Source organism: Manis javanica, chromosome 5, assembly GCF_040802235.1.
Source record: "Manis javanica isolate MJ-LG chromosome 5, MJ_LKY, whole genome shotgun sequence".
NCBI lineage: Eukaryota > Metazoa > Chordata > Mammalia > Pholidota > Manidae > Manis > Manis javanica.
Window position 1 is genome coordinate 144,631,762 of NC_133160.1, and position 15,602 is coordinate 144,647,363.

General features: G+C 35.0%; 1 protein-coding gene across 6 annotated transcripts in view; it reads left to right on the plus strand.

Moving 5' to 3' along the window:
* The window catches only part of ARAP2 (ArfGAP with RhoGAP domain, ankyrin repeat and PH domain 2), a 175,964-nt gene that overhangs the window by 52,890 nt on the left and 107,472 nt on the right, over positions 1–15,602 (plus strand). For all 6 annotated transcript variants that reach the window (XM_073237750.1, XM_073237753.1, XM_073237752.1 and 3 more), the window contains exons 7-9: positions 729–798; positions 6,858–6,978; positions 14,263–14,441. In XM_073237750.1, coding sequence (XP_073093851.1) covers positions 729–798; positions 6,858–6,978; positions 14,263–14,441 — 370 coding nt within the window. The remainder of the gene's footprint in view (positions 1–728; positions 799–6,857; positions 6,979–14,262; positions 14,442–15,602) is intronic.

Here is a 15,602-nt window from a genome sequence, read left to right on the forward strand (position 1 = left end):
ACTTTTCTCTTATGTGGTCAGAAAACATCTTTTTGTCTTTTATGCCTAAATAGGAAACATGCAGTTACATTGTTTTGTTTCTCCTGTCAGTAACCATTTTAAACTGCATTTTCCTTTTATTAGATTCTGTAAACAAACAAACAAAAATGTTTATGTTTCAAAGGATTTTGGATGACTGCAACCGGTATTTAGAAAGGGCTTTTACAGCTTATTTGATCATTATTTCCTCTTTTTTTTGGCCATTGTTTCATTATTTTTTATTTCAGCTTATTTGATAACATATGCAAACCCAGTTGACAAAAGTTTTGTTATTTCAGCAAAAAATACTATTCATGATCCCAAGCAAAAATTATGGTAAAATGAGATAAATGTTTCAAGCTTAATGAGGGATAAAATTTTATACTGTCTTCACTAAAAGATTACCTCCATTAAGGGAAGTGTGGGGTGCAATGATAGCATGTCTGACCAACTTTGTTTTGCACTCAACCTTATAAGGTAGATGTCAACACTGTTAACAGTGTCATGGATTTAAATACCTATATCAACTGATTAAGAAAGTGGCAGTGTACATATTTTCCCCATGTACCATGCCAGAATTGTACATTGTCATAGCTTATTGTTCTAACAGCACATAGGAATGTACTCACACAGTTATATCACAAATGTATTTAAAATCCCTGTTCATATTACTTCAATGTACAACAACAATAATTTCATATGTTTTGCAGAAAACGTATGTTTCAGAAGAGATGGGTGAAATTTGATGGCCTTAGCATTTCTTATTACAATAATGAGAAGGTAAGCACATTATATGGTTTTCAGAGATTGCTTTACTTACATTAGTTACACTTTAGTACACTCAGCAAATGATCTGGTTTTTAAGAATAGGAGTTGGATTATCAAGATGTGATAAAACACTTAATTATTTTCATGGCTTAACTTTTCCTTGACATATAAAATTTGGGGTGTTCTAAAACTTATAGTTTGACAATCATTTATTGTCTGTGTTCTGCAAATTACAGGAATTGCTATGAGCGATATACTGATGAATAAGAAATGGCCTCTATCCTAGAAAGCATTAAGGAATGTTTACAAAACTACACTATTATAGGAAATGGCAAAGCAAGGAGATTAACTTTATATTCTAGAAGGTACTGTTGAAGAACCAAGAAGGCTTCTCGCATGATATTTCATTAACCATGGAGCTTAAAGAAGGGATTTCTGTGCATAGAGAAACTAGAAAGTATACAGACTGATAGAACAAGATGCCCAGATGGGAAATCAATTCCACCGTAAGTGTATGGTAGAACTGAGTATTTTTCTGATTGAAAGATAGAGTATGTGAAGGAGGCTTAGGTGAGATGAAGCTGAGAAGGCTGTTTGGAGTTACAGCTCTTTGAAAATCTTGATATGAAAGTGGTGGCAATATATTCTTTAGGCAGTTGAGTCTTAAGGATATGATGCTGTTTTAGTCATGTCTTTTGCATTAGGTATAAGGATATCTTTATTCCAAGAAGAAGTAGGCTGAAATATTTAGGATTAAAGTGCCATAATCTGCAGATGTTTTTTAAATGTTACCTATTTCTCTCTGTATTTATATTTACAAATACATACATTTGCATGCATGCATAGTCAGATAAAACAAAAACTGAAGATGTCAACAATTGTTAAATCTAGGTGGAGGATATATGAGTGGTCCTTGTACTAATCTTTCAGCTTCTCTGGGTTTGAAAATTTCCTTGATGAAAAGTTGGAACTAATAAATATACCATATTTTAGTTAATTAACATCAGATAATTTTATAGTATTAACTGTATAGACTACTCTTAACATACTCATTTAGCACTTAATCTCATTCTTTTATTTATAGTTTATAATCCAACATTATCTTCTCATTTTTTAGAGATTCCCACTGTCTGTTACTGCTGATATTTGTAGCCTGAATAGAGACTTAGACTCCTTTCATATACTGATTCTTCAGTGTTTCAGGACAGAAGAGTATATGTTTTTAGACAGAAAGTAACACACACTATATAGAGGCTGCAACTAAGGATAGTGAAAACTTAGAGAAATGTTAATTGTTGGTTTCACTTTGAAATGATCCAGACAAAGCAACAAATAGGTTAAACACATCTCTTAAAGTTTGCTAAGATGTTGGGATGAATATTACTTTAAAAGTTGATTTTGTGTCTTAATCTACTCTTTTTAGTTTACTTGTACATTTGAATGTTGAGATGATTTGTATACCTAGGGTGGGTACAGTGTGGTTTCTGTATCTGCTGGACCCCAAATGCTGGTTTTCTTCAGCACCTGTGCCCTTCCCTGGTTGGATTGAAATGAAGAGAAAATCTGTGCAGGAGTGTGACAGTCTTCCATGCCGTGAAGCCATGTTGGTGGTAGTATCCTTATCCCATTTTGGGAGAGATAATTTCTAGTTTCTCTGTCCAACTGGACTCATTGTGTTTGTTCTTTAAAAGTTCATCTCAACTGCTGTAAGGAGATGAGTGCCTCTCATATCTTTAGATACTGATGCAGTAAAAATGATGCAGCCCTGGTTTGAAATTGAGATTAAAAAGTTAGTGTTAACATGAATTTTTACAAATTGTTTAGCTTAACACTGAGTTTTTTAAAATACAAATTATTATTTCCTTTGACATTTAATCTCTTTACTATCCTGATGATTGTTTCATCTTGGCAAAAAAACAAAAACACTGGGATGGGTGTTTCCTAAAAGGAGACACACTTTCTGCTGTGACCCTTCTGACAAAAGGGATGGATGGGTGGACTGGGAAAAGGGGGTTCAAGGCTACTGACCAGAAGGCATAGGTATGGCCTTAGCTGCTGTCTTAGCTGGGGTGCAGTGTTAGTGGTCAAGCACGGGACATTTGTGTCTTTCAGTGTTTACATGTGTACTTGAGGAGCATGTGATTGAACTTCCAGGCATTAGTGTGCAGACTTTTTGCTGGTTTTCTTCCACTTTCTCAATTCTGCTCAATCGTGTCTCTGCACAGACTTTTTCATTGTATTACTGAAAATGGCATCATCCCAGTAGCCTTGATACCTTATCCCCTGCCAACAAATCTAACTCACCCCCATTCTCGTTCAGCTGTGGGCAGAATTGCCCAGTGGTCGTTTCATTGTCTGGGAAGTGGAAGATAAATGACAAACTTGACCCACATATCTGTGTGTTACAGGCTCAAGGGATGCTTTAAAAATTTCTTCCCTTATGGAAAATTTTACACTTTGAAAAATGCAGTCATTTTGAGCCTGTTGTCATAAAGTTTTGTTCTGTTTTTTTTTCTCTTGTCCATATTGTCTTTGTTGTGTGTTGTTAGAAGGGAAATGTGAAATCAACTATACAGTGTTAAAAAGTTTGAGATTTATCTTGGGATCTTGTAATAGATTATAAATGAGTCCCTAGAGAAACTTCAACTTCCTGAGGTTAAAGTGACATAGTGTTTAGCTTGTTAAATGCATTTTGGTCACTTCTGGGGTATTATTTTTCTGTTACTCTTCCATAACTACTTACCTATTAAATATATTATGGACATGTAAGTGAGTTATTTTTTTTTTTAAGGAATTGCTTTTTAATCACCTTAAAGACATCTTGAGTAAGGAAAACCCTGTTTAAAATTCCTGTTTCTTTCCCTATAATACTGTTTGGTTTGTTTTTTGTTTCTACTGAAAAAATGGAGTCATGGTAACATTTTGTTCAGGAAATATTAATACATCTAGAAATGTATTTTTATAAGCTCTTCTAATACTTAGGCAAACTAAAATTTGAGAATGGATCACCTAGGGAACAAGGTGTAAATGACTTTGGGCATTCTAGAGTTTTCACTGTCTGGTCAACCACTACAGATTTACAGACAGAGAGGTCCTTACACTGTCCTCAGGGGTTTGCGACCTTGCCTATGTCTGAGGTTGCCTGACAATGGAAAGACATTCTTCTGCTCCCCTCAATCCTAGAGCACTTAGAGGTCTAGTTATGCCTGTATTGGATTGCAAACCCCCTACATTTGTTGGGTTTCCTTTTTTAAGCCAGCCATGTCCTGTTTTTCTTTGTCTGACTCTTTTCAGCAGTGTCTGGGTACACACCATGGGAAACTTGAGCATGGGAAATCTTTCCTCTGGTTTCACCTCCACACTTTTGCTCTTCCATCTGAACCTTGCTAATTATTGGCATCCATCAAAACCCCATGCAGAATTCAAGACCCATCCTTTTATCAACCTCCATGAATCTTTTATTTTCTCCAACTATGACCTTTGAACGATAATATGTAAGAAAGGTTAGAGGGAAAACAAGCTGAATGTAGGGAAGCAGATCAGGAGAGAGTGCAGTAGATCAGACATTAATTTATCAGCATGTGGACTATATAGGCCAGTGGAAGTGTTAAGAAATGAATTTAGAAACATTAAAAAAGCTTCCAGAGTTTGGTATAATTATGAAGGAATTCATTCACTCAGAAAATACTTATCCAATACTAGTTATGTGAAAGGTGAAGAAAATAAACATATGACCCACAGTCATTTGGCGAGACTGTATTAACCAAATGATCACACAGAACATAGAAAAATCACCATTTAAATTATAGTTAGTAATTGCTCTGAAGGAAACATTTAGGCTGCAATTAGCTCAGATTAGGATTAGCTACCTGGGTGGGCCTGAGGAAGAGACTGGCGGTAAAGGCTTTTTTCAGAAGCATACATTTATGTTGAAATATAAAGGATGTAGAGACAGTAACTATGTAAAGATGTGTATGGAAAACATTCCTTGTAGGACAGAGTATGCGTAGGCACTAGATTAGGCAGAAATATGGTATGTTCAGGAAACCTGAAGAAGGGTAATGTGTCTGGGAAGAGTCAGGGAGTGACGGGGAACAAGCTGACACGGTAATGAAGGGAGAATCCCAAGATATGTGGGTGTAAAAGATCAGCACAAGTCAGAGACTATTCCATAAAGATGGACTGACTAGAAGAATGACATTTGCATGGACAGATATAGAAGGAGGGTACATTTTTAGGAGATAATTCAGTTTTAAGGTTTGAGGGGCTTATGGGACAATTACGTGCACTGTTGATGGCTTGCAATATGAAAGTGGAGTTGACCGAAATTAGGGAGGGACAGATTTTAGAATGCTCTGCCTAAAATTGATAGTTGAAATAGTAAGAAGGTATTTTCTTCTTAGGGAGAGAGTTTTTTTTTTTTTAAAGGAAAATAAGCAGATTAAAAGTTACCTTGTAATTGACATCCCTCTCTTTTGCGAGGAGGTTTCCCAGTCACCTTCCTGAATCACAGTTCAGGTATATAGATTTTGTCTGTGTGAGAAGACAGGAAAGCCTTCATGGCATTGGTATTTAAGGGGGTATTGAAGAATGCATAGGATTTTGATGGATACATCAAGTCAGGGATGGGAGATTGGAGCAGAGGCAGTGGAGAAGAAACTGTCAAAGCACCAAGAGGGAAGACCATGATTGTATAGTGTATCTTCTCCCTTAGAAGATAAACCTCCCTGTAGGTCTCCACGGCTCTGACTGTGACTGTCTTTCACTCATCTGCTCCGAATGGCTGGAGTTTAGTTCCTGGGAGGAATATGAACTTGGTCCTTTTTCTTAGCATGGAATGGTTTGTAGTACCTCTTCTCCTAACCGGTTATTTCAGATACTTGGGATCTTCTCAAAAATGAGGGCTCCATGAATAATGCTCTGAAAGGGAAGAGTAGAAGAAACCTCATAAGGAAGTATTCAAGCTCTTTTGATATTAAAGACCTTCCATGATGTAGCAGTGATGTATGTTTTCAACTTTATCTCTTTTAACTCTATACTGCAGCTCCTCAATTTCTCTACTTTATACCTCCCTTATTCAGTCTTCTGGCCAGGATGGCCCTCCACCAACTTACCTATTTGGTTATACTTAAGGTTTTTTATATCAGGCTCAAATGTCACCGTGTCTGTGAAAACATCTCGTACCTTTTTAAGCAGGATTGAGAATTTCCATCTTTGTACTCCTATAGCCTATGATTTGTATTTAGTTTTAAACTTTCTGTCACTGTATTAACTGATTTTTAGTTTGAGGCTCCTTGAACATATAAATACTCTTTAAATTTTCTTTTCAACACAGTACATATCATATCCTTTGTAAATAATTGAAATTGTGGGGTGGTCATTATGTTAAATGCTTTAGGAGGGTCCAGGAAAATGAATACTGAGAAAGTTACCAAGAGTCCTAAGAATGACCTTTCTGAGCAAAATTGTAAGATATGTTATACACATACACATGCCAGTAGCAAACAGCCAAATCCACATTTTCTTATTTTTTAGTCATTATAGAAGAAAATGTAGAGTCATGCAGTTTTGAGATTAAGATCTTCATGTTCACAGCTTTGAGAAGTAAGATTAATTGATAAAATCCAACAGTTTGGTCTTAGATACATTCTTCTTGTTCACAGTATGTAATAACAGTAGTTTAGAAATGGTTCAGCTACAGTACCTATTATGGCCAGCAGATGCCTGCAAACACCACAAAATCATTTTGACCACTTCTTTTAAAGAACATACTGCTGTTTTTTGGAGGTGTATGTTGCTGATCTAGTGTGACTATTTGTATTTGTTCTTTCCCTTTTAATTCCAGATGAAGAGAAAATTGAAAAGACATCTCACTTGAAAGGGACATTTAATGTTTTCCTTAAATGTATTGAATGCATGTGAAGATACATATGCTATTTGTATATAATTTAAAAAATTTAAGTTAAAATTATGAAAGAGAAGCACTTGGAAATATTGTGCCATTCTTTTTTTAAGACTAAGAAAATTTCATTTTAATGTGCCTTCTTGTGTATCTTTTTTCTTTAATACAGGAGAAGTATTCTAAAGGAATAATTCCCCTTTCTGCTGTATCTACGGTACGAGTTCAAGGAGACAACAAATTTGAAGTTGTTACAATGCAAAGAACTTTTGTTTTTAGAGTAGAAAAAGAAGGTAAGATTATTTCTTTATCCCTATAAAAACACTAACATTAATTTCTGACTTATCAGAAGATTAATAAACCACTTGAGCCAGAAATGTCAAGAAATCTTTAAATATGTTACTTTTAAATCTTTATTTTATATATTTTTAATGGGACTGAGCTTGAATTCCACTTATACCACCTTCTTTATTTAAATTTTTTTATTGAGGTATAATTGACATATAATATTATATCAGTTTCTGGTGTAATACCTGGCAGTTTGACATTCATATACATTAATTTTTTGAATGTCATAAAGAAGGGGATAAGTCATTTGTTTGTTCACTATTCTTGCATGCAGTAAACAAAGAGAAATTACTCAGTGCCAAGGACTCTTCTAAATTGTGAATATACAACAGTGGAAAAAAAGGACACAATCTCTGCTCTTATGGAGTTAACCTTTTAGCTGTTTTGATAATGCAATATAGTTCTTTAATATACAGTTTTTTTCAAATTATTAAAAGGTTGATTTTAACTGAACATGCAGGCCTAGTAATCATTCTGATATAAATTTTGTAGCATCTTAATATATTTCATGAATTCTTTCCCCCTGCGTCATCTGCTGTGGATCACTTGAGAGTGAACATTCATGTAGATGACATGTTGTTTGTGGATGGAGTCTAAATCTTCAAATCTTCCTGACTTTTTTGGGGGAGTGGGAGAGAGCCAGGAGAATTAAAAATTCTCTGTTGTATTGTTTCTGATTATTAATATGTTGCTATAAACCTCATTACTTTTACATAAAATAGGTAAGGCCATATTTGTTAATTAAAGAATTTGAATCTTAACTTATTTTAAAGCCTACTTTTATTGTAGATTATAACTCAGTTTTTATGATACTTCGAATAATAGTGATATGGGGAACTTGCTGAATAGTTGATACGTGCCAGATAATCTTCTAAATGCTTCATTTTCACAATAGTCTTATGAAGTATGTAGGTATTATAATTATTATCCCATTTTGCACATATGAGTATTCACCTTTTATAAACTACAACAGTATTAGTTATTATGGGTCAATACTTGTCTTTTTTAAGCTGTTAGCTTCTTAGATCATATGCCAATGCATGGCACACAGAAAATAGTCAATAAGTATGAGATCAACTTATTAGTTCCTGATGGTACCAAAAAAAAATCCCTGATAAATGTAAAATAGAATAAGAAATACTGAAGTGCATTGCTTCTAACAAATTTTAAGTATTGTACATATGTAATGTAAAAAGTGTTTCTTACTAGATTAGCTAATTAAAAATTGTTGAGGGTGATAGCCTAGAGCAGGGTTTGCCTTAATCTGGCCCACTGCTTGTTTTTGTAAATAAAAATAAAGTTTTATTAGATCACAGCAACTTGTGGTCATCTACATACTATCTTATGGCTGCTTTTGTGCCTCCCGGTCAGCACTGAGTAGTTGAGGCATAGACTGTATGGGCAAGAAAGTATAAGATATTTACTACCTATCTGCTCCTTTAAAGAAAAACTTTGCCAACACCTGTCTCAGAGCATTTTATGTAGAACTGCCTATGTAAGAAGGCACATTTTGTGACTCATGGCATGAAAGTCAGAAAGTTGTGCACAATGGTGATACATAATATGAGGCTTGTATTTAGTCAGTTTTTCTCTTTCAGTATTTCTTAAAACACATTACACTGCTCCTCTGACTGGCTATCATGACAATCTTTCCTTATGTTTTGTTTTCCTCTGCCCTAAAGGTGTGCCTACCTATTTGTTTGGGGCGCTTATCATCTTCCGCTTGACTTCTCAAAGTGAATTTCACATATGCCACATAGCCTGCATTTTAAGATAGACATACTAAAGAAAGCTTCCAACTTAAGTGAAAATCTGCTTAGCCATATTTATTTGTTGCAGTTATGAGTTAAACAGACAAATTTTATTTAAGTAGAATAGTTACATGTTTACAATAACCTATAAATCCTTCTGTGGTACATGGTTCATCTTTGTGATGTAAACTTAGTATAAGAATTTCATTACCTTTCATATAAAATGTTTGTTAAATAAATCTGAGGTCTTTAATTTTTGAAAACATGAAAATACTACTTCAGTAAAAACTGAGACTATCCACATGGAGTTGCTGAGTAAATTATTTTCACTGAAAGTCATTTTTATGTAGTAATAACTCACATTTTTAAAGAGAAGTGTGTGTAGAAATGTGTGTTATCTATGTGTGTGTATGTAAACATCTTATATTTAGTATGGAACCTTCAAGAAGATACTAAACATGTTTTATTAAGTATTTTTTCCTCCTCCCATGTATACAAATTGTTGATTATTTTTCATTTTGTGGAAACTGACATATCAGCCATAGTGGCTTAGGAAATATTTGACTTAATGAACTTTAAGCCAAATTAAACTTTGCTTCAGTGTAACCAAGAAGCCAGATCCAAGTTTAGAAGGAAAGGAAAAATGGTTTAACATACTGGCAGAGATAAATTCTTCATTTTTGGTAAAATAGTTCTGAATGATTTATGCCACCTACGCTTCGTTTCCCCTGAAACTAATGTAACTCTTTCTAAACTGCTGCATTATGCACTGACATTGCTAAAATAGGATTACAGTTTGGCATCTTTGCCCCACAAATTTTCAAAGACTTCAGTTCCCCTAAGTTTCCTAGTGAAATGTTGTTATGCTCTTGGTTGAATGTGATTTATGTTGAAATAATAACATTTAAAAAATACTCCTCCTCAAACAGTAAACTTGTCCTAATTCCTTTTGTCCTCAAGCAAAATCCTTAGAATTGATGAGAAGATCCTAAGAACCAATGATCTCTGCCCTCAGTCCACTCCCCTGGGACCTGTGGTAACCTGCAGATTGCTACTTCCTAGAACTGATGCTGTTTTGAATCGACAGTTCTCATAGTTAGAAGAGGGCTTAACAATTCTGAGTGGTCCTTCCCTTTCCAGAGCCATTTTTAGTTCTGGCTCCCAGCTGCAGGTCACCTGCTCCTGTCCCCCTGAGCCAGTTCTAGACCCCTGGGAGACAGACAAGCATGTCATTCTCTCAGCTCTGTTTCTAGACAGCAGAGTATGGTTCGCCACTGGCAGCTCATATGTGATTATAATATCTAATATATATAATAGTGGATTCATTCTTTTTTTAAGTAATTATGACTTCTAATTTTTTTTCATATTAAAGTATGGTTGATATACAGTATTATATTGGTTTTAAGTATACAGCATAGTGATTCGACAGCTGCCTGCATGATTCAGTGTTCACCTCAGTAAAGTAGTTACTGTCGTTCTTGAATCTTTCTCTCCCTCATATCTCACATCCAGTCCATCAGAAAATCTTATCAGTTTGCCTTTGGAAATATATCTGGATGAACACCTATACTACTACCACTATAGCAAAAGCCAGCACTTCTATTTGAATTATTGTAATGACCTTCCTTAATTGGCTACAGTCATATTTTCAATACAGTTGTCAGAATGATCATTCATCAAGAGAGGTCATGGCAGTCTACTTCAAATGCTGTTTTCTTTCTACCACAGTGGGAGTAAAGTATTCAGGATGTGTAAAAACCCCTACATGTTAGCCCAGATCACTCTTTATCTCCATCTGACTTGTCACTTACTGCATTTCAGTGACAGTGGCCATTTGTTTCTTGAACATGTCAACCCTGCAGTTGCATTGGGGTCTTGACATTTGCTGCTCTATTTATCCTGGAATGCTCCAACCATTCTTCTGCCTTTCTCCATCATTGCCACTTCTTTAGGCTCTTGATTAGCCACCACCTCCTTTCTGAGGCTCTTTTTACCCTTTACAAAGTAGCACTTCCTGTGCCCCTTGTCTTGTGCTTTACTTTATCCCATTGAATTTGATACTGTGTAATATATAACTGTGTTTTATTACCTTTCTCCTCGCACAAAAGCATAAACTTCAGCATAGCAAGGCCATGATCTGTGTTGTTCACCCCTCCATTCCTGGTATTCAGAATAGGTCTTGAAACATAGTAGGTACTCAGTAAGTGTTTGTGTGAATGAATGGTTTTGATTTCAATAACAACCCTATTATACAATGTTAAGGGAAGTAAAATTGAAAAGGGGTTACTCTGAGGGATCTTTAGTTAGATTATATTATCATATCACAAGTAGGGGTTAATCTAAGCTTTGTTAGATTTTGTTAGTAATCTTTCACACAGCCCTTGTATAATAAACTCTAGTTACAGTCTTTTCTTACTGGTGAATATGCCTACTGTTCAATCCAGTAGTCCAGAGAATATTAATTCTTCCCTGTTGATTTGTTTAGCTTTTTTTTGATTCTTGCTGTAAGTTGGCATGCCTGAAAATGTCAAGGACTAATTTGAGGTTTGAGGGAATTGCTGTTATCTTTAATTTACATCCTAACATAATTACAAGAAAGTGCCACTTTTGTTTTCCTGCTCCCCTTTTCTTTTATATGCTCTACTTTGAGCAAAGCCATATTCTCAGAAGCACTGAGATCAAGATAGATGCTCAAAAATATTTTTTATTGGGAGAATTAAAATACCTTGGGGTGAAGAGCAGGCAAAAGCCAGCATATTATCTAGCTTTGCCCAAGACACTTTGCCCAAGGGAAAATCATTATTTGTTTTGAGGTATTGTGACTTCTCAAAGCATATTCGTCATGTCTAAGGATGCACACATTGCACAGCCAAATACCAATGACACTTGTAATCTGTTTTATTGTGTTTGGATTATCTGTACCACTGTTTATCTCTATGGTATGGCTAATGAAGAATAAACTGAATGTTCCTATTAATTCCTGTTCTTCTTCATGACTGTTTACTTCTTATTAGTAAATGAGACCCTCAGGAGCTAGTTAATTCTTCTAGACTATAAGGAAACCACTTGTTGTGATACAGCCATAGTATGCTTCAGTCCAACAGATGCAATTGCTAGTTTCAAATTATTTTCTGAGAAACTGAGATATATGCTAATAGCTGTTTAAAAGCCACATACATTTTGGCTCAGTTCATAAAATTATGACCTATATTTCAAACTCAGTGATTTATGTAGATTAACACAAAGAAACAAAAGACATTGTATACTATTTATTTGGCAGGAATATTTTGTGTGAAACAAATGATCACAAGTAATAGCCAAGTTAAGTGGAAGATCTGTTGGTGTTACTGAAATGTAATAAATCATCCTAGTGCAGTCTGGATCTACTTAAGTAGATGTGAAATGTCCAGTAGCTGCAGCACATTGACTTAGTTACCTGAATATTTTCATGTCTCATGTTTTATAATGATGCTGGAGATTATGTAACACCTGCAATAAAGCATTGCTGAGTGAGTTTTTAGGCTGTACCTTTTTAGTTTTGGATTTAGTTATTAAGAGCACAGTTAACTTTTTTAGTAGTTTTGAAGGTGAGCAAGAATGAAGACAATTTAAAATTTAAGAAAATTAAAAAATAAAAACTCATGTTGTGACATAATTGTGGATTATATTTGAATGTGAACAAGGCTAATATGAGACTTCATTCCATCCACAATGAAGTTGTTCCAGCTAGATTTGTCTTAAAGGGATCTGAGATACTATCCAGTTTCCCAAACTTGGGCCCCACATGCCTTCTCTTCTCCTTCCCTCTGGAAAATTGCTCCCACCTGGAACTGAGTCTATTTTGTATTGTCTCTCCTTTTGCCTTGATAACCACTTCTCCATTTGTTATTTGCTGGCCTTGTCCAGCCTCATAAATACAGTTGCATTTCAAGGTTTGCCCATTTCTTTTACTTTTACATTAAACACTTAGCATTTCCATGGGTCTTCTCTTATATAGATTACCTTCATTCACATGTTGTTATCAGTCTGCCTAGATGCTCATGCCAAGGCACTGAAAACCAGAGGTCAGTCTGTTAATAACACGTAACTTACTGTCTTCTTTTGTCTGGTCAATTCATGATACCAAGCTACCTATTATAAAAAATTAGTAATTTTTTGTGAACACCTGTCAAATATATTCAAAACCTCAGCTATATCTTACTTCCCTTAATGCCTTGACTCTTCATATGTTCTCTTCCCATTTTCATTCTATGTTAAGTCTCTCTTGCCTGCCTATTCCTGATCTCCAAGTTTCCGGTTTGGTCTCCTCTCATCATCCTAATCATGTCCCTTCCTTGCTAAGAATCCTGAATTGATTTCCCTTTGACTCTTTAATAAAGACAGAATTCCTACAAAGGCATTGCCAAATCTCTAGCCATATTTCCCATTATTTACTTGTGCGTTCAGACTTTAGCATGCTCATCTGCGAGTCAGTCCCTGAACAGATGTTGATTGTTTCTGTGTTTGTTCATGTGTTTTCCTCTGCTCAGAATACTGTTTTGCTCTTTTTTCTTCCAAACCCCAGTTTTGTCTTGTCAAATGCTCCACATTCTCAAGCCGTAACACAAATACCTCTTTTTTCATAATGCCAAAAACAATTGTCTGAGAGTTAAAACATTTGATTCTCCTAATTTTAATACTAATTTGCCATATGACCTTCAGCAAATCACTTACCTCCATTGAATTGACTCATATATTATTTGATACCATTTGTATGACATTTATAGTATCTGTGTTTCATTATGTGTTCACATCTAACCTGACTTACAGCTTCGATCACTCTTTGGAGACTAGATCGAATTCCTGTGCTCATAACACAGTGTGTTGTACATAGTTGAAGGTCAGTTCATTTTTGTTAAAGTAGTGAGACAACTAAGTTTTAATTCACTGAATGACATGCTGTTCTTGGGACTGTGGTGGGAATAGAATGGTGAGTGAATCTCTACTTGAGTAGGTTCTAAGTGACAGAAGGTAAGATTTTCTGGCTATTTGAGTACCTTAATAATTGTCAGGTAAGTCTGTTAACTGTTCAGTTACAATATTAACTTTCTTCTTTTAAAAGAGAAAATCCAATCTCTTGAATAATCTAAGAGTACTTCACATCACCTGGGGATCTTCACCTGGGGATACACATCACCTGGGGATCTTCTTAAAATGAAGACTGATTCATTAGATCTGGGTAGGGACCGAGCTTTTTCAGTCCTGATAAGCTCCCAGGTGAAGCTGTGTTAACGGCTGTGGGGTGACTGAGTCATATCATTCCTTCTCCTGTGCAGAGCTGGGCCATTGGCTTTGTCTGCAGTAATATTTAGCTTGCGGTTGTGGGAATGAATCTATGAACTACCTGTTGTAGAGAGAAGAAATCCTTGACCATGTTTCTGTATCTATGTATTTTGTGTAAGAATGGATATATGTACTTTCTCCTATCTTTATTTTCAGAGGAGAGAAATGACTGGATTGGCATACTATTAAATGCCCTGAAATCACAGTCCCCTTCCTTGCACTCTCAAGCAGTGGTTGTACCTGAGAAATGTGGATATCTTGAATTGAGAGGGTATAAAGCCAAAATTTTTACTGTATTAAGTGGAAACAGCGTGTGGCTTTGCAAAAATGAACAGGTGAGCTATGGTATAGTAATTGTAAATTGTGGTTCCCTAACTACATTAACAACTGTGTTTTGTTACACATATTAATGGTTTTACTTGTAGTCTTGCTTTTGCCTTGGATATTCCACTAAATGTAACCAAGAAGGAGTTCTTTTGTTGAATTTTCTCAGTTCCTCCAGTAGTGAGTGGAAAAGCAGTCTACATCATATTTGAGCCTAGAATTGCCTTTTTAGGGGACTGAAAAATAGAATCATTGAAAATAAATTTTGGGAAGTATTCCTTAGCTGAGGTAAAATTATAAAAATACATAAGAGAATAATTAAGAACCAGTCAACCATTATAGCTGTTGATGAAATAGGCCCATTTCTGAACCTGTCATGTTTGTTCTATGATAGAAAATTATCGAGTAGATCCCGGTAATGTATTTTCTTGAGTTTTCAGCATTTTTCCAAGTCTTATTTTTGTTCTTTTTTTTGAGAAGATATGTTGCTTGCAGAGGAAATAATTTACTAGAGGCAAGTGATTGATGTATGCACATACACACATATGCACATATACCACATATATATAAAATAAAGGTGTTGACTCACTGAATTTGGTTAGTCTCTAAGTATCAAGAGTCAGTTTAAATGTTTTGAAAAGACTGATATTCTAGTAACAAATTCTACTTCGATTCTAAAGACTTCCCTTTCTCTACCATTTCTATTTTCTAGTATGTATAGGAAAATTCTTTCCTTATCCCATTTTGGGAATAAATTCTTACTTAATCTTCAGCTTAGAATGTATTAGATGCTTAGTAATTACTTGTGGAATTAATCAATGTGCTTTAGATATCTGATCTTAGGTGAACTCATTTTATGATGCATTATAATGGGTTATATAATAAGGTAAAGTATAAATACTGATGATTTTTGTGGCAAAATACAGAGATATTGACTCAAAACAAACAGTAGTTTCAAAAACAATTAACTATAGATCTTTATCCAAGGCATCCTCTGAACTTCAGTGGGAACTGATTCATTACATTTTTGGGGTAAGATTTTGTAGCCAATTAACTGTGGAAAGCATCATTGAGCACTGTTGGCATATTAATAAGTTGGATAGTTAGCATATTCCTCAAGAAGAATAGTGATGAAGAGCTTAATGTGTATGAACTGAATATGAACATTTTCA